This window comes from Scyliorhinus torazame, chromosome 6 (assembly GCF_047496885.1).
Source record: "Scyliorhinus torazame isolate Kashiwa2021f chromosome 6, sScyTor2.1, whole genome shotgun sequence".
Taxonomy (NCBI): domain Eukaryota; kingdom Metazoa; phylum Chordata; class Chondrichthyes; order Carcharhiniformes; family Scyliorhinidae; genus Scyliorhinus; species Scyliorhinus torazame.
The window spans coordinates 84,760,820-84,783,015 of NC_092712.1; the positions used below are offsets into that span (position 1 = coordinate 84,760,820).

General features: G+C 52.4%; 1 protein-coding gene across 3 annotated transcripts in view; it reads left to right on the top strand.

Moving 5' to 3' along the window:
• Positions 1-22,196, top strand: part of mkxa (mohawk homeobox a) — a 103,507-nt gene that overhangs the window by 11,328 nt on the left and 69,983 nt on the right. For all 3 annotated transcript variants that reach the window (XR_011947711.1, XM_072508398.1, XM_072508399.1), the window contains exon 4: positions 4,312-4,465. Coding sequence is in view for 2 of the 3 variants with exons in the window: in XM_072508398.1 (XP_072364499.1) it covers positions 4,312-4,465 (154 nt within the window). In the remaining variant the exon portion in view is untranslated. The remainder of the gene's footprint in view (positions 1-4,311; positions 4,466-22,196) is intronic.

Here is a 22,196-nt window from a genome sequence, read left to right on the forward strand (position 1 = left end):
TTTATTGGTCATTTCTATTTGTCCTGAGAGTGTGGCGGTGAGGTGCCTTCTTGAACCACAGGAAGACCCACACTTCCATTTTGAAGGTGGTTGGGCCCAGCACATTATTTGATGATTGACATCCAGCAAACATTTCCCCTTGTGTTAGGTATCACTGCCACTAGTGGAGAGTTTCCCCCAGTTTCCATTTTACTTCGGCTCCTTGATGCCACACTCAGTAAAATGCTGCCCTGGGCTGAACAATACGGTGGTGGCGGTGGACAGCATGATCCCCCCCCCACCCCCTCCCCGGAAATCACATTGGTATGGAGCCATCGTGCTCCACACCCCGACCCACCCCCCCAGCCATAAAGTGCTGCAAGGCTGATTAACGAAGGCCAAGCGGGACTTTGGGCCCTCATTGGAATGGAAGACCTAACTTCTGGTGGCGACATGTTGGGGGGAAGTCACACACAAGGTGGCTCCTGCCAGAGAACATTATTTAAGCCCCTTTTGGCCGACATTTGGAGGAAACTTTGGCTCCAGTTTGATTTTGTTAATGGGTTAAGTGTCCTACATCAAGGGGGTGCCCAGTAGATACCGGACCAGGCAGCTGAAAAAGAAAGAACTCACATTGAATTTGGGAGCTTCAAAAGTCCTGCCTGGAAAGAAAATGGCGGAGGCTGCTGCGGTTGCAGGGTACATTGCACTAACTTAGTTGCGGTCTTAGTGGTGGGGATACAGAAATTACGCCCGGAGGTTTTGGGGGACATAAAAAAAGCGATTGAGGCAGTGATGTCTTAGATTTGAGCGGTCTTGGCTCAAGTGGACGAGGTGGTGAAAGTGCAGGTTGTGGAGCTGAAAGAGGTGGGGGGAAGCTCTATCTAAGCAGAGTGATCAGATCACTGCCCTGGAAGGGGAGATGGCAAGGGTGGCAGCCGATGATAAAATATTAAAGGCCAAGGTGGACGACTTGAAAAAATTGGACTTGTAGAAAGAACCTGAAGGTGGCCGGAGGGTCTGGAGGATCCGAGCCCGACAAAGTTCATATCGCAGTTGTTTTGGAAGATGGTGGGGGAAGGGAGAAATGGTGACCCCTCCCAAGCTGGATTATGCCCACGGGTCGTTGAGGCAGAAGCCCATGCAAGTGAACCACCGCGTCTGATCATTGTGCTCGTCCACAGCTTTCAGGACAAAGAAAGAGTTTCACGGTGGGCAAAGGATCATCACGATTGCAGATGTGAGGACCAGGTGGTGAGAATTTATCAAGATGTTGGAGTGGAGCTGGCCAAGAAGTGTGCTGTGATTAATAAGGCCAGGGCTGCGTTATATCACAGTAATGTCAGATTTGGCATGGGTTACCCCACCCCCCCCCCCATGTGACTTACAAAAATAGAGACTATTACTTTGAGAGGGTTTGGGTTGGGTTAGGGTGACGGTCAGTGGGGAGGAAGGGTGTCGGAAGGAAGGGGAGGGGGTTCAACCTGAGGGGATGACCTTGCAATCAGCAAAGAATAGCTCCTGATGATTGAGCCTTCCGGGCTGCCCGAACTGTTGCCTATGCCAAATATTTTATAGCGTGGGAAGCATATTGTCAGGTTCAATAGGCTGGATAACAGTCCTAATTGACCTTTATCTGTTCATTTAAATATGGCGGATGGGATGCCAATTTTGGCACCCGCCTGCCCATCCCCTGTATCTCTGGGATGAGCTTGGAGGTTGGTGGAAAGCTGGTGAGGTAGGCGGGCGCCCACTCCATTTTATGTGCCCCTCCCTGCTGGAAACACGCTTGCCAGCGGCACATAACATTCAGCCCCTGATGTGAAGGGCAGTTATCCTCTCACCTCACCAGTGGAATTTAGCTCATTCGTGGTGCTTGGACAAAGGCTGTAATAAGATTTGGAGCAAAGTGGCCCTGAAGGAACTCAAAATGGGTCTATTGTTTCTGTGTCACTTGACAGTGCTGCCAATGACACATTCCATCATTTAGCTGATGATTGAGGCAGACTGAATGGGCAGATTGGAAATATCTGGATGGTATTCCAGATTGTTAGGTGGATGCTGATGTTACTTGAACAGCTCAGGTTAAATTGAATTTACAGTGCAGAAGGAGGCCATTTGGCCCATCGAGTATGCACCGGCTCTTGGAAAGATCACCCTGCTTAACCCCACACTTTCACTCTGTCCCTGCAACCCCAACTAACTTTTTTGGACACTGTTTTTTTTGGAAAAAATGAATTGGATACTCTAAATTTATTTTAAAAATGGAATCCCTACCCTGCAGAAGGAGGCCATCTGGCACATCGAGTTTTCACCAGCCCTTGAAAGAGCACCCTACTTTAGCCCACACCTCCACCTTATCCCCGTAACCCAGTAACCCCACCCAATCTTTTTGGACACTAAGGGCAATTTATCATGGCCAATCCACCTAACTTGCACATCTATGGACTGTGGGAGGAAACCGGAGCACCCGGAGGAAACCCACGGAGAGAACGTGCAGACTCTGCACAGTCAGTGACCCAAGCCGGGAATGGAACCTGGGACCCTGGAGCTGTGAAGCAACTGTGTTAACCACTGTGCCACTATGCTGCTCTCAATGAATCCAAACATTATGGGCGGGATTCGCCTCTACCCGGGCCATACCGGCGCCGAGGAGTGGTGTGAACCACTCCGGCATTGGGCCGCCCGTAAGATGCGGAATTCTCCGCACCTTCAGGGGCTAGGCCGGCGTCGGCGGGGTTGGCGCAGCGCCAGTCGGCGCGGAAGGGCTTGGCGCTGCGCCAACCGGTGCCGGAGGGCCTCCGCTGGCAGGCTCGAGTTGGCACATGTGCGGGAGCACCAGCGTGTGCTGGCGTCATCCCAGTGGCATCCCGCGCCGGCCTTGGCGGAGGTTGACAGCAGCTGATGCGGAGGGAAAGAGTGCCCCCATGGCACAGGCCCGCCCGCGGATCGGTGGGGCCTGATCTCGGGCCAGGCCACCGTGGGGGCACCCCCCGGGGCCAGATCCCCCCGTGACCCCCCGAGGACTCTGCAGGCCGCCCCTAGAGCCAGGTCCCACCGGTACGGACCTGGTTTGATTTACGCCGGCGGGACCGGCCGAAAACGGGCGGCCGCTCGGCCCATCGCGAGGCGGAGAATCGCCGGGGGGGGGGGGGGGCTGCTGGCAGCGGCCGCCGACCGGGGCAGCATGATTCCCACCCCTGCCAAAACCCCGGGATTCACGCCTCCCCCCGGCGATTCTCCAACCCACCGGGGGGCGGAGAATCCCGCCCCATAGTTCTTAATTTTCTATTCTTTGTTTGTGCCAAATTGCTGTTTCATATTTACAAGGAACAGACAATTTTTTTGATCATTGTTTAATTGAATCAATCATTTATTTCATCATCATCCAACTGTGATTCAATCGAAATTCAATTTCTCATAATTTTTGAGATATTTTTGCAGTACTCAATAACATCTGTAACCAGGTCCCAGATTTGCTTGGCTTTTTAAAAGAACTCCGTACTTCTTCCAATTGGCAAGACTGCGCTTGCTGCTGGTTAGCTGAACTCTTTAGCTTCCCCCAGCGACCACAATCAGCATGAAGCCTTCCCTGCCACGTTCTATTGTAGTACTGTGCGGAGCTCAAAGCAAATTCTGGTTCAAGTGAGCAGCCAAGTAATGATCGTCAGTGCATCAACATATGTGGCCCGGCTGACATAAAAGCTTATCTACTTAACTCCAATGACTCACTTTAACCATTTCATTCTGTGAACTGATAGAGGATCTGAACAGCATTATGTCAAAATCTCCAAACTAACAGGCTGAAATGTGGAAGGCTCTCGTAGAAATGAAACATTTTCCTAGAACCCATGGAAGCTTCAACACAATCGTGACAAATTGTTTTGCTCACCATGATCAACTTCTGTGGTAAAAAGTGAAAACCCCTATGTTTTAGACAAACTATAGCTGCAATCATAGCAATTGTTTAAGCCATTTTAAGACATGAGTCAAATTTTAGAATCTCATCCCAGAGATCAGAATAAATTTTCATCGGAATTTGAGTTTGGTGCCATGATAAAAACATCTGTGGGAATGTCATGAGCTGGTGACATGTTATTTTTGTCTAACATATGTTGCAAAGAGCTTTGCCACGAAGAAACTATTTATGTTTATGAATTGGCATCTGATGCTGCCATATTGAATCTGATTATGTGTGTTTATATCTATAATCAACAACATACAAGCCAATCAGTGTTCCTGGATGACTTGTTGAACCGAGATTTGTGGAACTCACGTTTTGTTATCGAATCAACATTTAAAAAAAACAAATTCTCATGTTTTTTTGAATAGGTTTCCAACTGGTTTGCAAATGCGAGGCGCCGTCTGAAAAATACTGTTAGACAACCGGATTTAAGCTGGGCATTGAGAATAAAGTTATATAACAAGTACGTCCAGGGCAACGCAGAACGGCTCAGCATTAGCAGTGATGACACATGTTCGGAAGGTATGGCAAATAAAAAATTACAGTTTTAGTACAGAACATGTTTTATTGCTTTTTTAAAATATTTGTATTCAAGGCATTTTACATATATCCATGAAAATATCAGACCAAACATCCACATGAACAGAAACCACCAGCCCCCAACCACCCCAATACCACACCACACCCTGCCTTCCGAATCTTTTCCCCCTTATCTCCTCCAAACGGCCTGACACCTCCCCACCCGCCACCTCGCTGACCCCTTAATCCACCTTGAAGAAATCAATGAGCAGTTTAAACTTCCGGGTAAAGCCCTCCTCCGATCTCCGCAAAGCGAACTTGACCTTCTCCAAACGCAGGAATTCTGCCAGATCGCTCACCCATACCCCCCACCTTCGGCAGCTCCGAGTCCCGCCAACACAACAAAATCCATCTCCGGGCTATCAGGGAGGCAAAGGCCAATACATCAGCCTCTCTCCCCATCTGGACTCCCGGATCTTCCGACACACCGAATATCACCACCTCTGGACTCAGGGCCATCCCCACACCCCGAACCTCAGACATCACATCCCAGAACCCCTGCCAGAAACTCCTCAACCTCGGGCACGCCCAGAACATGTGGACGTGATTCGCAACACCCCCCACACGCTACCCACACCCATCCTCCACCGCTGCAAAGAACCAGCTCAGCCTTGCATCCATCATGTGGGCCCGATGCACCACCTTAAACTGGATGAGACCTAACCTTGCACACAAAGAGGTCACGTTCACGTTCCGCAGGGCCTCTTTCCACGTCCCGGCCTGCACCTCCCCACCCAACCCGTCTTCCCATTTACGCTTAACCTCCTCCATCGGAGCGCACACCCTCTCCATCAACTTACTGTAGATGTCCGACACCCTCCCATCCCCAATATCATCCTCCAACAACAGCTTGTCTGGCAACACCGGAGGCGGCAGCCACAAGAACGACGACATCTCTCTCCTCATAAAATCCCTCACTTGTACCTGAAACCATCCCCTTGGGCAACTCATACGTTTCCTCCAACTCCTCCAGACATGCAAACCTATCCCCTATGAACAAATCCCCAAAGTACTCTATCCCCACCTGCCGCCACACCCGGAACCTAAATCCAGCACCGCCGGCACTAATCTGTGATTGTCGCATATCAGTGCCCACAACAACATGCCCTCTAATTCGAAATGCTGCCTGCACTAGCTCCACACCTGTAACGCCAAAACCACCACTGGGTTCATGGAGTACCGGACCAGCGAAAATGGTCAACAACAGTGCCCTCAGACATGTCCTCTACACGATGCCGCCTCCATCTGCCCCCACACCGAACCCTCCTCCACTGCCCATTTCCTCACCATTGCTATGTTTGCCGCCAAATAATAATCAATCAAACTTGACAGCTCCAGCCCCCCCGCCCTCACCCCCTCTCCAGGAACACCCTCCTCACCCAAGGGGTCTTCTCCCCCCACAAAACCCCCAAAATTATTCTGCATACCTTCCTAAAAAAGGACTAGGGAACAAAGATGGAGAGGTTCAGGAGCTCGAGCAAGAACCTGGGCAGCACCATAATTTTAACGATCTGCACGTGTCCAGCCAGTGACAGCAGCAACACATCCCACCTCTTAAAATCACCCTTCATCCCCTCCACCAGACACGCCAAATTCAATTTGCGTAACTGCGCTACCTGGATTCCTAGATACCGAAGACTCGCCTCCACCATCCAAACGGTAACTCCCCTAACCTGCTCTCCTGCCCTTCAGCATTAATCGGAAACACCTCCTAGAGTACGCTGCTTTGGACGGGGCGGAGCATCACAAAAGCAGCGCCGCCCCCAATTCTGACGGCAACTTGGATTTGCCCCAAACCCCTGGCCAAACCTGAACCGACCCAGCATCTCGAACAAATACGCCCATTCCATCCAATCGAAGGCCTTCGCCACAACCATAGCCACCACTACCTTTAGCTACTGCCCCTCTGAGGACATCACAATAACATTAAGGAGCCTACGCACATTTGCCAACAACTGCTCCCCCTTCACAAATCCCATCTGGTCCTCCGCTATCACCCCCGGCACACAAACCACTATCTGCGATGCTAACACCTTCGCCAACAACTTTGGGAACCCATTCGGCCTTGGCGCCTTCCCTGATTGCATTGCACCAACACCGTCCATCACCTCCCTCAGCCCGGTTGGGGTCCCCAATCCCTGCTCCCTCTTCTCCGCCACCCTATGGAACTCCAACCCATCCAGCAACCATCTCATTCCCTCCTCCCCGGGCGGAGGCCCCGACTCATACAGCCTTTTGTAGAAGGCCTCAAATACCCCATTCACCCCTCTGGGTCCGAAACCACCCTGCCCTTCTCATCCCTAACTCTAGCATTCTCCCTTGCCACTGCCTGGTGAGCCAGCATCCTACTCGCCTTTTCTGAAAACTCGTACACCACCCCTCTGGCCCTACGCACTTGCTCTACTACATTTCCTGTGGATACCACCGTGAAACTCCATCTGGAGCCACTGCCTCCCCTTTAACAACCCCTCCACTGGCACCACCGAGTACTCCTGAACCATCCTCAGAACCTTATCCGTCAACAACCCCACATCCAACTTCGACTGCGGCCGTTGGGCCTCCCACTGGACCACCTGCAAATCTACCCAGTGCAGCGCATGGTTGGAAACCACAATCACCGACTACTCTGTGTCAGCCACCCCCACCAGCAGCGCCTCATCCATCACAAAGAAATCGATCCGGGAATACGACCGGTGCATGTGAGAAGTACAAAAACACTTTGGGCATCTCCACTATCCACAGATTCTGCCTCCTGGAGCTGTTCTGGCTGCCCAACACCATCCCACCTCCGCCACCAGTGAGGTCAACTGATCCTCATGTCCCGCCACCGACCCCACCACCTTTTGGATCGGCAGGCCCTGAGCCTCCTGCCTCTGCTTTACCCACTCAATTGCTGCCCTAAGTGGCTCCACCATCTTAGCCAAATCCTCTGAGGCCTCCTTCCTCTGCTGCTGAAATTTGCCATTGAGGAATTCCACCAGCTGCTCCGTCGACCACAGGGAGGCCAACGCTGCCCCCTTGCTCTCCGCAATCTACCCCTGTGTCAAACCACAAAAACATTCTTGCTCCAGCTGCTCTCTCTTCCTCGTGGCATTCCTCATCCATACACCAGCCCCACCAGAGGAGTATTACATGCCCTGGGCACTCATGCACCTTTTGCCCTCAATTCAGGTGGGGAAGGACCAAAAAAAATCCACCTCGAGCGCGAGCTACCAAATGTGCAACCACTCACTCCATTGCTGCCACTGGAAGTGAACATGTTTTATTGTTATTGGCACTGCCTCATTACAGAATGTCCTGGCATTTATGGTTATAGGAATCAACATTCAATCCAATAAAGATTCTGCTCTCTCAAGAGCAAGTAAAACATAATGTTAAGCAAACACACCACATCTCCAGCATAATCTGATTTACAGCTAAGCACAATTTAAGTGAGTTGATTTGGCTACTGGTTTGAATGTTCATTTGTGTCTGAGGAATGCAACTAAAAATTGCAAACTTAAAAAAATGCAATTTATTTTACGCAAGTGTGTTCAAGACACACAATGGTACATTCCACAAATGTAAATATTTCCGCATATAATAATATTATTATTATATGCAGGGGGATATTGGGGTGGCATGGAGCCACAGTGGTTAGCACTGCTGCCTCTCAGCACCAGGGACCCAGGTTCAATTCCGTCCTCAGGTACTGTCTGTGTGGAGTTTTCACTTTCTCCCCAAGTCTGCATAGGTTTCCTCCGGGTGCTCCGGTTTCCTCCCACAGTCCAAAGATGTGAGGGTTAGGTGGATTGACTCTGCTAAAATTGTCCTTTTGTGTCCAGGGATGTGCAAGTATGGTGGGGTTATGGGGATAGAGGAGTGGGTCTGAGAAGCGTGCTCTTTCAGAGGATTGGTGTAGACTTGATGGGCCGAATGGCCTCCTTCTGCACTGGGATTCTATAGTTTTATGGGAATAAATGCTAAATAAAACAAATTTGAAGACATCAAATAAATCATGGCATCACCGTTGCTGAATCTCCCACTATCAATATCCTGGGGGTTACCATTGATCAGAAACTGAACTGGATTAGCCATAAAAAACTGTGGCTACCAGGTCAGGTCAAAGGCTAGGAACCTTACAGCGAGTAACACACCTCCTGACCCCTCCTGATTATGGAATACTCACTACTTGCCTGGATGAGTGCAGCTCCAACAACACTCAAGAAGCTTGACACCGTCAAGCCAAAGCAGCCCGCTTGATTGCTCCTCCTTCCACAAACATTCATTCCCTCCACCACTGACGAACCGGGGCAGCCGTTTGTGCCATCCACAAGGTGCACTGCAGGAAGTCACCTAGGTTCCTTCGGCAGCACCTTCCAAACTTAAAACCATCTAGAAGGGCAGCAAATACCTGGAAACACGACCACCTAGAGGTTCCCCTCCAAGTCACTTACGATCCTGACTTGGAAATGTATCGCCGCTCCTTCACCATCACTGGGGCAACATCCTGGAACTCCCTCCCAAACTGCACAGTGGGAGTACCTACACCTCAGGGACTGCAGCGGTTCAAGAAGGCAACTCACCACTTTTTGAAGGCAACTAGGGATGGGAAATAAATGCTGGCCTAACCAGCAATGTCAACATCCCGTAAATTAATTTAAAAAAATTAAATTTAACCAAACAATAGATGAGAGAGCTGACGAACAAGAATGATGAAGTGTTAACAGATCTTCCCTCAAGATTTTCCATCACTCAGAGTTTTGGCCCAAAGCAAATAAAGTTTCTTAAGGACAAGCAATAAAACCCCTGAAGTTTTGCATGAGAGTGGAAATTGAGTTCATTGTGCACAGTCAAGCCTGTGAGTTAGCTGTTTAAAAGAACAACAACATTTCAAAATTTCAGCAGAGCACTGTGTCCCCATTTGAGCTATTAATCTAACGATTCCCCCTAGGAGTCCCAATTCTTTTCAAAGCTTCAATTGAACATCTGCAAACAGCATGTCCCAACTTCTATTACATCAACATACCTCAACTATCATTACAATACATCAGATAATTAACGATGGGCTAAATTTTATGGGTTACCTTCAGGTAGAAAAATACGTAGGTGGACACATAAATTAGGGCACTTTGACATTGGCAATGTACCTGCCACGCTCAACCCACGCCCACCTCACCATGATATTGTGGGCAGCCGAACAGGGGGCTGGGTCCGCTCATGACCCAATTGAGGCCCTTAAGTGGCCAATTAACACCCAATTCAGGGCTTCATCTCGCTGCTGCTCTAATATAACAGACAGCAGGAGCGGCCTGCACCCAATGTGTACCCTGGTAGATTTCACCCTGTAGGCTGCTGGCCAGTGAAAGGGAGGGGAGCTTCTTTCTCAGTGTGAATCTAAGGACCTCCTCTCACAGTTTTGTCACTCGCCATCCCTTGTCTCTGTCCAAAATGTCCCCTATCCCACCCCTCGGTGGCCCCAGCAAGATCTGGTGTTGTACCTGAATGTCCGGGCCCATCACTGAACACCATCTCCTTGGTCTACCAGTCGCACCAGCTGGCACTGCTGGTGTGCAGAGCTGCAGGCTTCCAATTTGCTCGCAGTTCTATGAGGCGGTACTTCCTCCTGGAGATGGATGGAAGACCACCTCATATTAATTAACGGACCAACGCTTGAAAATTACAACATGGAGGGATGTCTAAGAGGAGGCAGACACGCCCCTGAGTTGTGACGAGCCCTCCCTCAGCATAATATCCAGTCCTATTTATTTAGTCACACATGCACAACTCTTATTGATGTGTCCATTGCATTCACATGGTTCAACATGTAGTAATTTCTGGATGTTACATCATCAAATTTCAACTGTTTTACAAATAACCTGACCATACTAAGGCCTCACATTATAGAATGTCCAACAAGGTGAACCATGTTCATTTGAAATTAAATGAAAATTGCTTATTGTCACAAGTAGGCTTCAAATGAAGTCACTGTGAAAAGCCCCTAGTCGCCACATTCCGGCGCCTGTTCGGGTAGCTGTTACGGGAATTGAACCGTGCTGCTGGCCTGCCTTGGTCTGCTTTCAGAGCCAGCGATTTAGCCCTGTGCCTTCCTTATTACCTGCTGCACCTGCATACTAACTTTCTGTGATCCATGCAAAAACCACCCAGATCCCTCTGCACCAAAGCACTTTGAAATTTCTCTCCATTTAGATAATATGTTGCTTTTTTATTCCTCTGACGAAAATGTATGACCTCACACTTATCCACATTAAATTCCATCTGTCAAATTATGGCCCACTCATCTAACCCATCCATGTTCATTTGTAAGTTTCATATTTTCTCTTTGCAACTTGCTTTCCCACCTATTTGACTACAGTATCTTCTATCCCTACATCCAAGTCATTAATATAGATTGTAAGTAGTTGATGCCTGAGGACTGGACACTGTGGCACACCACTAATTCCATCTTGCCAACTAGGATAAGACGCATTTATCCCAACTCTCTGCTTTCTGCTGGTTAGCCAATCCTCTATCCAAACTAATATATTACCCCCAACCCCATGGGATCTTACCTTTTGTATTAACATTTTGTGCGGCACCTTATCAAATCCTTCTGGAAGTCCAGATTACATCTGCATTATCCACTTTGCTTGTTACAACTTCGAAGAACTCCAGCAAGTTAGTCAAACACAAGAACCTGTGTGGAGGTTCTTAGTCTCTCTACCAGGAAATACTGACTGATTTGATGAAATTGACCAAGCAACACAGGATCTAATCAAGTACAAATGTAAAGCTTTCATTGACTGGAAACTCCACCATGGATCAAGAGAAAAGCAGTAATCATACAGGCAGGTGACGGCAGCAGTACAGAATAAAACATGTGACATAAAGAAAAAATGCTGAGTATGGGAGGTCTGAGAATTTACAGACACCAATGGAATGCACAGTTTCTTCACTGTCCTAATTACTTGAGAGTGACCCCGATGAGAGGCAAGCATGGAGGGGAGCTCAGCAAGGAAAGGGAGGCAATCAGTGGTCACTGAAGAGAACATTTTGAAGAAATCCTCAAACAGGACTCAGGGTGCGATTCTCTGGCCGCATTGCACTCGAGCGAGAGCACAACGCAGCCGGTGAATCCTGGGAGAAGCCTCCCACGGGTTTCCCGGCAGCCTCTGTGCCTCGCGGAATTCACCCAAGTCCCGCGAGGAGTCAGAATCGGAACTCCACGCAAAAGGGTCGGGACCAGACAGCGCTTGCTGAGGTAGGTTGTAACCCTATTTAAGGCCTACCTACCTGGGATCTACAGACCTCCCTCAATCCACCGGCCTCCCCAAGGAGACTGCAGCCAGGTGATGATCATTGCCAGTCCACAGGAACGTGGACCAGGAGGAACGGCATCTAGGGGTCTTCCAGGCCGTCGGAGACCCCAGGGTGGCCGGACGGCACTGCCAAGCTGGTATGAGCACTGACCAGATGCCAGGGTGGTACTGCTAAGGGTCCAGGTCCAAGGGGGGCAATGCCCATGAAAGGAAGGTGGAGGGGGGTTTGTAGGGTGGGGGCGTGCAAGGCAGGTAAGCAGAGGCCTCTGGGTAGTTGGGGGGGGGGTGATGGTTGGGAGTCCTGGAAGGGTGGGGTTGCTGTAAGGGGGCTTGGGGGGGGGCTGAAGAGGGTGGGCCCCAGGGACCCCATTGCAGGATGTCCTCACTTGCAGGGTACAGGTAGTGCCCATGTGTGTGGGGGGATAACATTTCCCATGGGTGGGCGGTGTGGAAAACCTTAGAGATTGGGGCACCCTTTCAAAATGGCGGCCTGATCTCTGAGTTCAGCTCCCCAGTGGTCAAAAAATTCCCAGGGCGCCATTCTCCGGAAAGACTTCTAAGTGTTGTAGCGAGCGGGAATTGTCACGAGCTTCCCAGCACTCGCTCCAGTGAGGCCCGGAACCCTATTCAATGTTAATTGGTCCACTTAACGAGGCTTCACGGACTTCTCACCGCAAATGAAGGCTCGCCAGCTGATTCGCTAGCCCCTGCTAACAAGGTCGAACAGCACTTATCCTAAGCTGCACTTGCTCAGCCAACCCCAGCCAGCTCGCAACAATGGCGCCGAGGAGACCGGCCCCAAGAATCGGGGGCGCTGACCTGAGGAGGCTGCTAGACACTGTGGAGGTCATGAGGGATGTCCTGTTGCCCCCTGAGGGTCCATGAAAGTCAGCCATAGGGCCGCATGTTCCGCAGGGGCTAAGTGGCGGTGTCAGTGAGCTTGGGGAGTGTGGCTAGGAGAACCAGCCTCCAGTGCAGGAAGAAGGTCAATGACCAACACCGGACAACACAAGTGAGTAGATGCCAACGCCCTCCCCCGACCCCGAGACCTCTTCCCCCTGCCTCCTGAGAACCCCACCCAATGGAAACCACTACTCCCTCTCCCCCTTCAACACCCCAACCCGTCATTCATACACAACCCGACCCCACCACCACTGTGAACCACGCGTGTGGCTAACAATGCCCTCTCTGTATCTCCTCAGGAAAAGCTCTCCCACAATCGCCGGCAAAGAGCCCAAACTGGGTGGTGTGCCAGACATCAGGGGCGAAATTCTCCCCAAACGGCACGATGTCCGCCGACTGGCGCCCAAAACGGCACCAATCAGACGGGCATCGCGCCGCCCCAAAGGTGCGGAATGCTCCGCATCTTTGGGGGCCGAGCCCCAACATTCAGGGGCTAGGCCGACGCCGGAGAGATTTCCGCCCCGCTAGCTGGCGGAAACGGCCTTTGTTGCCCCGCCAGCTGGCGCGGAAATGACATATCGGGGCAGCGCATGCGCGGGAGTGTCAGTGGCCGCTGACAATTTCCCGCGCATGCGCAGTGGAGGGAGTCTCTTCCGCCTCCGCCATGGTGGAGACCGTGGCGGAGGCGGAAGGGAAAGAGTGCCCCCACGTCACAGGCCCGCCCGCGGATTGGTGGGCCCCGATCGTGGGCCAGGCCACCGTAGGGGCACCCCCCGGGGCCAGATCGCCCCGCCCCCCCCCCCCCCCCAGGACCCCGGAGCCCGCCCACGCCGCCTTGTCCCGCCGTTCAAAAGGTGGTTTAATCCACGCCGGCGGGACAGGCAATTTATCAGCGGGACTTCGGCCCATCCGGGCCGGAGAATCCAGCGGGGGGGCCCGCCAGCCGGCGCGGTCCGATTCCCGCCCCCGCCGAATATCCGGTACCGGAGACTTCGGCAACCGGCGAGGGTGGGATTCACGGCAGCCCCCGGCGATTCTCCAACCCGGCGGGGGGGTCGGAGAATGACGCCCCAGAATCCTCACCACCTTTGAGATGCGGGCCGTAGAGGTGACCGAGGACAGGGCGGTAACCAAAACAGAGGCTGGCGGACGCTGCAGAGATGAGGAACCAACGGGTCCCACCCGGAGGACCTGTCAAACGTGAGTTACTATTGCCTTACTGACTGACCTATCCCTCCCACTGATCACATGTCCATTCCCCCGCAGGGCCATCTCAGACAACACCCTCTCCAGCCTCCCAGGAGACCACCTCGGAGGAGAGCTCCGAGGAAGACACAATCGAGGCTTCACAGCTGTCATCCCCACTCTCCACCATTGGAGATACACACACCTCAGTGGGACATGATAGTTGACAGGCCTCTGACGCACAATCTGGTGATCATCACACTGCTGCTGATGTACATCAGGTGGAGGCAGGAACCCCGAGGCGAGACAGCAGGTGGAGGTCTACTGGATCCCAGGACCCAGCTGTATCCCAGCCTGATGCTGAGCCTGTGGAAGAGGTCATCCCGGAGCTGATGGAGATGATTGGGTGCGGCCGGGCCAGTCAGCGACACCAGCAGATCCATCACCACTTGGAGGAGACACAGAGGCTACGGGCGCAGGAGATGTCATCAGCAATGCCAGATGATGCAGGGGCAGCCAAGGCTTGAACCAGCTGCCCCTCTGTCCCAAGGTGAACCTCAGGGCCATACAGTCACCAAGCTGGAGGAGGGGGTGCCAACCCAAACCTGTCCCATGGGGCAGCAAAGGTGGCTACCAGGTCCCCCGGGTTCTACTACTCTGATATGGCCGCATCTCACAGTCAGCACACGGGACAGGGTGGCACGGCAGTGCATGTGCCGTCGACAAGTGAGCTAGGGCCCTTCGGCCTGAGACGCCTGCCAGGGGAATCGAAGGCCATGGGACGTGCTAACCAGCTGGCTGCCTCCACCTCAGATGTGCATCCTGGGGCAACACCTAGACGTAGTGTTGGAGCTTGGAGGGCCAGGCACATTGAAGGTCACGGAGGGCACCAGGCGAGGGGGGATGGGGTGGGGGAGGTAGGTAGGGGGTGAGGAGGCTGGGGCGGAGGAGGCGGCAGCACCATTGGGAGAGGGGGAATTGTTAAACACGATTGCACAAACCCAGTATGATGCTTCTGTCACCTTCTTCTGTAATGCGGGCCGACCTCCAAACCCTTGGCCCATCTCTCCAGGCAACCCACCCTCCTCCCGTGGCACTCACACACCCTCTGGCCATGGATATGGCCCCGGAGCTGTGTCCCACCTCCCGGATGTTCAGATGTTGGCTGCTATGTGTGTGGTGTTGCCTCCCGCAGTGTCCAGGCATCAAGGTGTGATTGGCGGGGCATACAGGCAGGGACAAGGGTTGCCCTAGGAATGGGTAAATATGATCCAGGGGTTGGCATGGTGGTGCCACACGCAGTTGCCACCCCAGCATCCCCTCCATCCTTCCATGGCGGCCCACCCCTGCGGAGGGTCCCCCACCCCCAGCAGAGAGTCTCCCGACCCCCCACTGAGCACAGAGGCAGCAAGCCCAGCGTCCCAGGGCTCTTTGCCTGTGAGCAAAGATGGCTACTCAGCTCCCCGCACAAGCCCTTCCGCCATGTTCACGTTTTTCAAAAGGAGTACTAATCGGCGCCAGCGTGATCACTTGCTGTGGAGGCCGCTGAATGATGGGAGGCTGATGGACATGGGAAACTGGGATGAGTGTGTGTGGGGAATGAAGTGCGTATATGCGGCTGCAGCTTTTCAGCCTCCTGAGTGTCAATCGCGAATCCGGCACCGTTGCTTATTGGAATCGATTGAGTTCCAAGTGGCGCCAGTGCTCGCCCCTCCACAGGTGCTGAATTGGTCCAGGTGTGGCGCTAGTTTTGCTGTCGTGGAAGTTCACAAAATCTGCACTTGTGTCATCACTAAGGGCAGGATTCTTTGTTGCCCAACGTCGATATCGTAATCGGTGATCGGGCGGAGTATCCCTGTTTACGACCAAATTGGGGGCGGCGCTTGTTTTCGGATGCTCCGCCCCTTCCAAAATGGCATCATCGAGGAGTACGCCGCACGCCATTGGGACGGCCTCAGGACTCAGCCCTGGTGCTCCACCCCTGATGGGCTAAATTCCCGGTGGCGCGGGACACGTGTGCTCTCAGTTTTCGCGAACCCAGCTCCGCCACAGTCAGGGGGGGCCGTGCTGCTGGCCAGGGGGGCTTCGGCAAGAGCTGGGGGAACTGGTGGGGGGGATGGCGAGGGGCCACGGACCTGGCAATTCTCCAGGCGTTTAGATCAGGAAGGCTGTGCATTTTGTGTGGCGCACTTGCTAGCCCCTCACCGGCCGGAGGATCGGTGCTGGGGTCTCGACGATTTTTTCGTCGTGAAACCAGACACTTCCTGCGGACATAACCTCAAAATCGGAGAATCCAGTCGCTAGTCTCAGGAATGGAGAATCCAGCCCATGATCTTCACTGCACGGCAAATTCAAAGAAAGTTCAAGGAATAGTTTATGTGGGGCTGGATTCTATGATCCCCGACGCTGAAATCGTGTTCGGTGAGGGAGCGGAGAATCCCCGATGATGACAGAATTGGTGGCAGTGCCACTTTTGCGATGTTCTGCCTCCTGAAAAGCGACGTACTCTAGGAGTACGCCGCACACTGTATCCACGGCCTCAGGCCTTAGGCCCGCCTAAGTTCCTGACCGACCAAGTTCCCGACGGCATGGGACATGTGTGGTCTCACCCGTCGGGAACTCAGCGTGGTGGCTGCGGACTCAGGCCAGCGGCGCCACAGTCAGGGGAGGCCGATTTGTGGGCAGGGGGCATTATTCGGGGCTGGGGCTCTGGGGGGGTGGGGGGGGGGGCGCGCGCGAGCTGGCCGAAGTGGGGGACTATTTTTGCAGTCCGGGTCCGTAGGCTGCGTCCGCCATGAAGCAAGGTGCGGCCGCTGCAAGCCGCCACCATGCGCATGTGCAGCCACGGACCCAGCGATGCTCCGGGCCGTATCAGCAGCTAGGGCTGGGAGCTCTACGCTGCCTCCCTGCTACCAACCCCCCCGCCCCACCGGAGCAGGGAATTGGTGGCTGTTTTGCATCAGTTTTCCTGGCGTAAAACACCACCGTTTTCACGCCGGCATGGGGACATAGACTCCCAAACAGAGAATCCAGCCCATGGTCTTTTGCAACCTCTTATGGGCAGCATGGCAGCACAGTGGTTAGCAGTGTTGCTTCATAGCGCCAGGGTCCCAGGTTCAATTCCGGCTTGGGTTACTGTCTGTGCGGAGTCTGCACGTTCTCCCCGTGTCTGCGTGGGTTTCCTCCGAGCTTTCTCACATAAGTCCCGAAAGATGTGCTTGTTCGATGAATTGGACATTCTGAATTCTTCCTCTGTGTACCCGAACAGGCGCCGGAATGTGGCGACTAGGGGCTTTTCACAGAAACTTCATTGCAGTGTTAATGTAAACCTATTTGTGACACTAATAAGATTACTTGTGAAAACCCTTTGACTCTGTCAACCACAAAGGTGGAGTCTCCTCGTCAAACTTAGTTGCCCTCAGAAATTTTTCACCGTCCTTCGGCTGATCGATGATGACATACACGCTGTGATCCTCACCAATGGAACCACCACAAACCATATCTCAGTGAAAACTGGGGTCAAACAAGGCCGTGTCATTGCACCAACCTTCTTCTCCATTGCCTCACTGCAATACTGCACCGTATCTTCATCAAATTACCCACAAGCATGGAGATGATCTATAGAATAAACAGGAAACTGTTCAACTTACACTGCCTTCAATCTAAAACCAAATTCACTCCGACCTCAGTCATGGAGCTTCAGCATGCAGATTACACTGGTGTGTTCTCACTCAGAAACTGAGCTCCAGGTCATTGTCTCGGAAGCAGATGAGAAAATGGACCTACCTTCCACTTAACACCTGGAAAACCAAGATCCACTTCCAACCAGGTCCCACAGTACACCTCCCCTGATTGATTAGGATCGATGGTGAAATGGGAAGGTTGTTGGCACTGGCGAGTGTATATGTCCCCAACTGGGATGATGCGGGATTTATGAAGAGAGTTCTGGATGCCATCCCGGATTTGAGTGCCCACGAGTCAAGAGTGTGGGGGGGAATTGGGATATGGTGCAGGAACCGAAGGTGGACAGGTCTTAGCCGCACTCGCTGGCTCAGTCGGGGGGGGGGGGGGGGGGGGGGGGGAAACAAAGGCATTGACTGGGCTTATGAAGGAGATTGGAGGAATGGACCCATGGAGGTTCTTACACCCGAGGGAATGGAAGTATTCGTTTTTCTCCCCGGTACACAAGGTGTATTCGAGGATAGACTTTTTCATGGTGGGGAGGGCGCTATTGGCTGGGGTCAGGAGATCGGAGTATTTGGCAATTATGAGTTCAGACTGTGCTCCGCATTGGCTGGGCCGGAGCTTTTGTGATAAGATCGGGACGGTGATCAAGGAACATGGGAGGTTTAATTGCATGGGGGAGGTTTCGCAATCTGAGGAACGCCAAAAAGTGATGGAAGAGAGTCTGGAGGTGGATGGGAGGAAGGAGTTTCAGGCAAGGTTTGACCAGTTGTCCACAGAGAAAGCGGTGTGCCAGTTGAGAAGGGCGAGGGGGGCAGTCTCCAAGCACGGGGAGAAGGCAGGACCTATGTTGGCCGGCCAGCTCCGGAGAGAGGCGGCAGCGAGGGTGATCGTTCAGGTACGGGACAGGATGGAGAAGTTGGTGATGGCCCCGGAGCAGATCAATAAAGTATTCAAAGAGATAGTGACATTTAAGGGGCATCTTGACAAATACATGAATAGGATGGGAATAGAGGGATACGGACCCAGGAAGTGTAGAAGATTGTAGTTTAGTCAGGCAGCATGGTCGGCACGGGCTTGAAGGGCCGAAGGGCCTGTTCCTGTGCTGTACATTTCTTTGTTCTTTGTTGAGTTTTATAATTATCTATATAGGTGGGAGCCACCGGGGAGGAGCGGGAGATGAGAGTTCCTGGATGGATTGGAGTATCCAAGGCTGGCTGAGGAGGATAGAGCAGGCTTGGAGGGGCCGGTGGGGGAACAGGGGGTGAAGGAGGCGATTGGGAGGATGGAGGCAGGGAAGATGGCAGGGCCTGATGGGTTCCCAATTGAATTCTATAAGAAATTTAAGAATAAGTTGGCGCCGCTGATGGTGGGAATGTTCGAGGATGTGACAGGCAGGGGTGTCTTGCCGCAAATGATGGGGCAGACTTCGATTTTGTTGCTAAGGAAGGATAAGGATCCAGTGGAGTATTGGTCACTCATACCTACTGAATGTAGATGCCAAGATATTGGCAAAGGCTGGTGTCAAGGTTGGAAGGATGTCTTCCGAAGGTAATTGGGGAGGATCAGACGGGGTTTGTGAAGGGAAAGCAGCTGTTCTCGAATGTGAGGAAGTTGCTGAATGTGATCCTGACTCCGGTGGAGGGAAAGGAGGCAGAGGTGGTGGTAGCATTGGATGCAGAGAAAGCATTTGATCGGGTAGAGTGGGGTTACTTGATGGCGTTATTGGAGAGATTTGGAATTGGGCAGATGTTTCTGGCATGGGTGCAGCTGTTGTATAAGGAACCGATTGCAGGTTTTTGCACTAACAACATGAACTTGAGGTACTTTTCTCTGCACTGGAGTACGAGGCAGGAGTGCCTTATGTCCCCCCTGTTGTTTGCATTGGCTATAGAGCCCTTGCCCACCGCGCTAAGGAGCTGTGGAAGGGGATAGTGGGGGGGAGGGTGAGGGAACACAGGGTGCATTATACACCGATGATCTGCGATTGTATATCTCGGAACGAAGCACGTTGGTGAGGAATATAATGGAGTTGCTCCAGAGATTCGGGACGTTCTCGTGTATAAATTTAATTTAGGCAGGAACAAGCATTTTATGGTTTCCCAGCTGGGAGTAATGGGGGGGGGGGGGGCGGTGGGGGTTGGCTAGGTCTCCCAAACTTACTGTAGTATTATTGGGCAGTGAATGCGGAGAAGGTGTGGGGCACGAGCAAGAAGGGCAGGCCTGGTGGGTTAAGATGGAGGTGGGCTGTTGTAGGGGGTCGGAGTTGCGAGCGCTGGCAAAAGCGCTGCTTCTGAAGGCTCCAGGAAGGTACTCGGTGAGTCGGCTGGTGCTGGCCACATTGAAGATTTGGAGGCAGTTCTGGCAACATTTTAAACTGGGGGACGGGTCAGGGGCGATGCCGTTTAGGAGGAATCATGCATTCGAGCCAGGGAGGATGGATGCGAGGTTTCGGAGATGGGACGAGAAGCCGATCATAGAAAGGAAGGATTTGTTCCTTGTGGGGAGATTCGTGAGCCTGGAGGAATTGGGAGAGAAGTATGGGTTGGCGCAGGGGGAAGGGTTTATGTACCTGCAGGCACGGGATTTCGCAAGAAAGGTTTCCCCAACCTTCCCGATAGCGCTGGCCTCTTCATTGCTGGAAGAGGTGCTGTCAGCAGGAGGGCTGGAGAGGGGCGTTGTTTTGCCGATCTATGGGAGGATCCTGGAGGAGGACAGAGTATCCATGGAGGGGATTAAGGTAAAGTGGGAGGAAGATCTGTGCGGGGCAATGAAGAGGGATTGTGGTGTGAGGGTCTCTGGAGGTTGAATGCCTCGACCTCGAATGCGAGGCTGGGGCTGATACATTTGAAAGTTGTACATAGGGCGCACCTCACAAAATCAAGGATGATCTAGCTGTTCGAAGGGATGGAGGATGTCTGTGAGCGATGTGGGAGAGGCCCCGCGAACCATGTTAATATATTTGGTCCTGTCCGAAGATGGAGAGGTTTTGGAGGATGGTATTAAGTACAATCTCGGGGGTTTTGCACATGGATATGGAGCCCGGTCCCCGAGAAGCCATATTCGGGGTGTCGTATTGGCCCAAGTTGCTGGTGGGGGCAGGGGTGGGTGTTTTCGCCTCGCTGATCGCTTGTAGGTGGGTCTTGGGGTGGAGGTCAGTCTCTCTATCCTCTGCCTTGGTTTGGCAGGGGGACCTGCTGCAGTTTTTGACACTTGAGAAGATGAAGTTTGAGCTGAGGGGGTGAAGGAGAGTTCTACAATTGTTGAGGTTTGTTTATTATGCACTTTCGGGAGTTGGTTACTGTTGACTGCTGAGGGGGGAGGTTATTGTTTCTTTTTATATATTGTTGGGGTTGTTCTTGTTTTACTTTTGTGTGGTCAAAATGTTGAAAAAATGGCGACTAAAAGTATTTTAAAAATGAAATCAATGGTGAGATCCTGAAAGATGTGGATCATAAGGGACAAGCAGGGTAAACTGCTCACTGAAGTGGAGGGTCGTTCCCCTGAGTAACAAGTATACCGCTTTGGATACTTGTGGGGGGGATGACTTACCAGGGGTAAGCCATGGGGTACGGGCCTCTGGCACGGAGTCTGTCCCTGTTGCTCAGAAGGGAAGGGGGGAGAGGAGCAGAGCATTAGTAATTGGGGACTCGATAGTCAGGGGCACAGATAGGAGATTTTGTGGGAGCGGGAGAGACTCACGTTTGGTATGTTGCCTCCCAGGTGCAAGGGTACGTGATGTCTCGGATCGTATTTTCCGGGTCCTTAAGGGGGAGGGGGAGCAGACCCAAGTCGTGGTCCACATTGGCACTAACGACATAGGTAGGAAAGGGGACAAGGATGTCAGGCAGGCTTTCAGGGAGCTAGGATGGAAGCTCAGAACGAGAACAAACAGAGTTGTTATCTCTGGGTTGTTGCCCGTGCCACGTGATAATGAGATGAGGAATAGGGAGAGAGAGCAATTAAACACGTGGCTACAGGGATGGTGCAGGCGGGAGGGATTCAGATTTCCGGATAACTGCGGCTCTTTCTGGGGAAGGTGGGACCTCTACAGACAGGATGGTCTACATCTGAACCTGAGGGGCTCAAATATCCTGGGAGGGGAGATTTGTTAGTGCTCTTTGGGGGTGTTTAAACTAATGCAGCAGGGGCATGGGAACCTGGATTGTAATTTTAGGGTATGGGAGATTGAGAGTATAGAGGTCAGGAGCACAGATTTGACTTTGCAGGAGGGGGCCAGTGTTCAGGTAGGTGGTTTGAAGTGTGTCTACTTCAATGCCAGGAGTATACGAAATAAGGTAGGGGAACTGGCAGCATGGGTTGGTACCTGGGACTTCGATGTTGTGGCCATTTCGGAGACATGGATAGAGCAGGGACAGGAATGGTTGTTGCAGGTTCCGGGGTTTAGGAATTTTAGTAAGCTCAGAGAAGGAGGCAAAAGAGGGGGAGGTGTGGCGTGCTAGTCAAGAACAGTATTACGGTGGCGGAGAGGATGCTAGATGGGGACTCTTCTTCCGAGGTAGTATGGGCTGAGGTTAGAAACAGGAAAGGAGAGGTCACCCTGTTGGGAGTTTTCTATAGGCCTCCTAATAGTTCTAGGGATG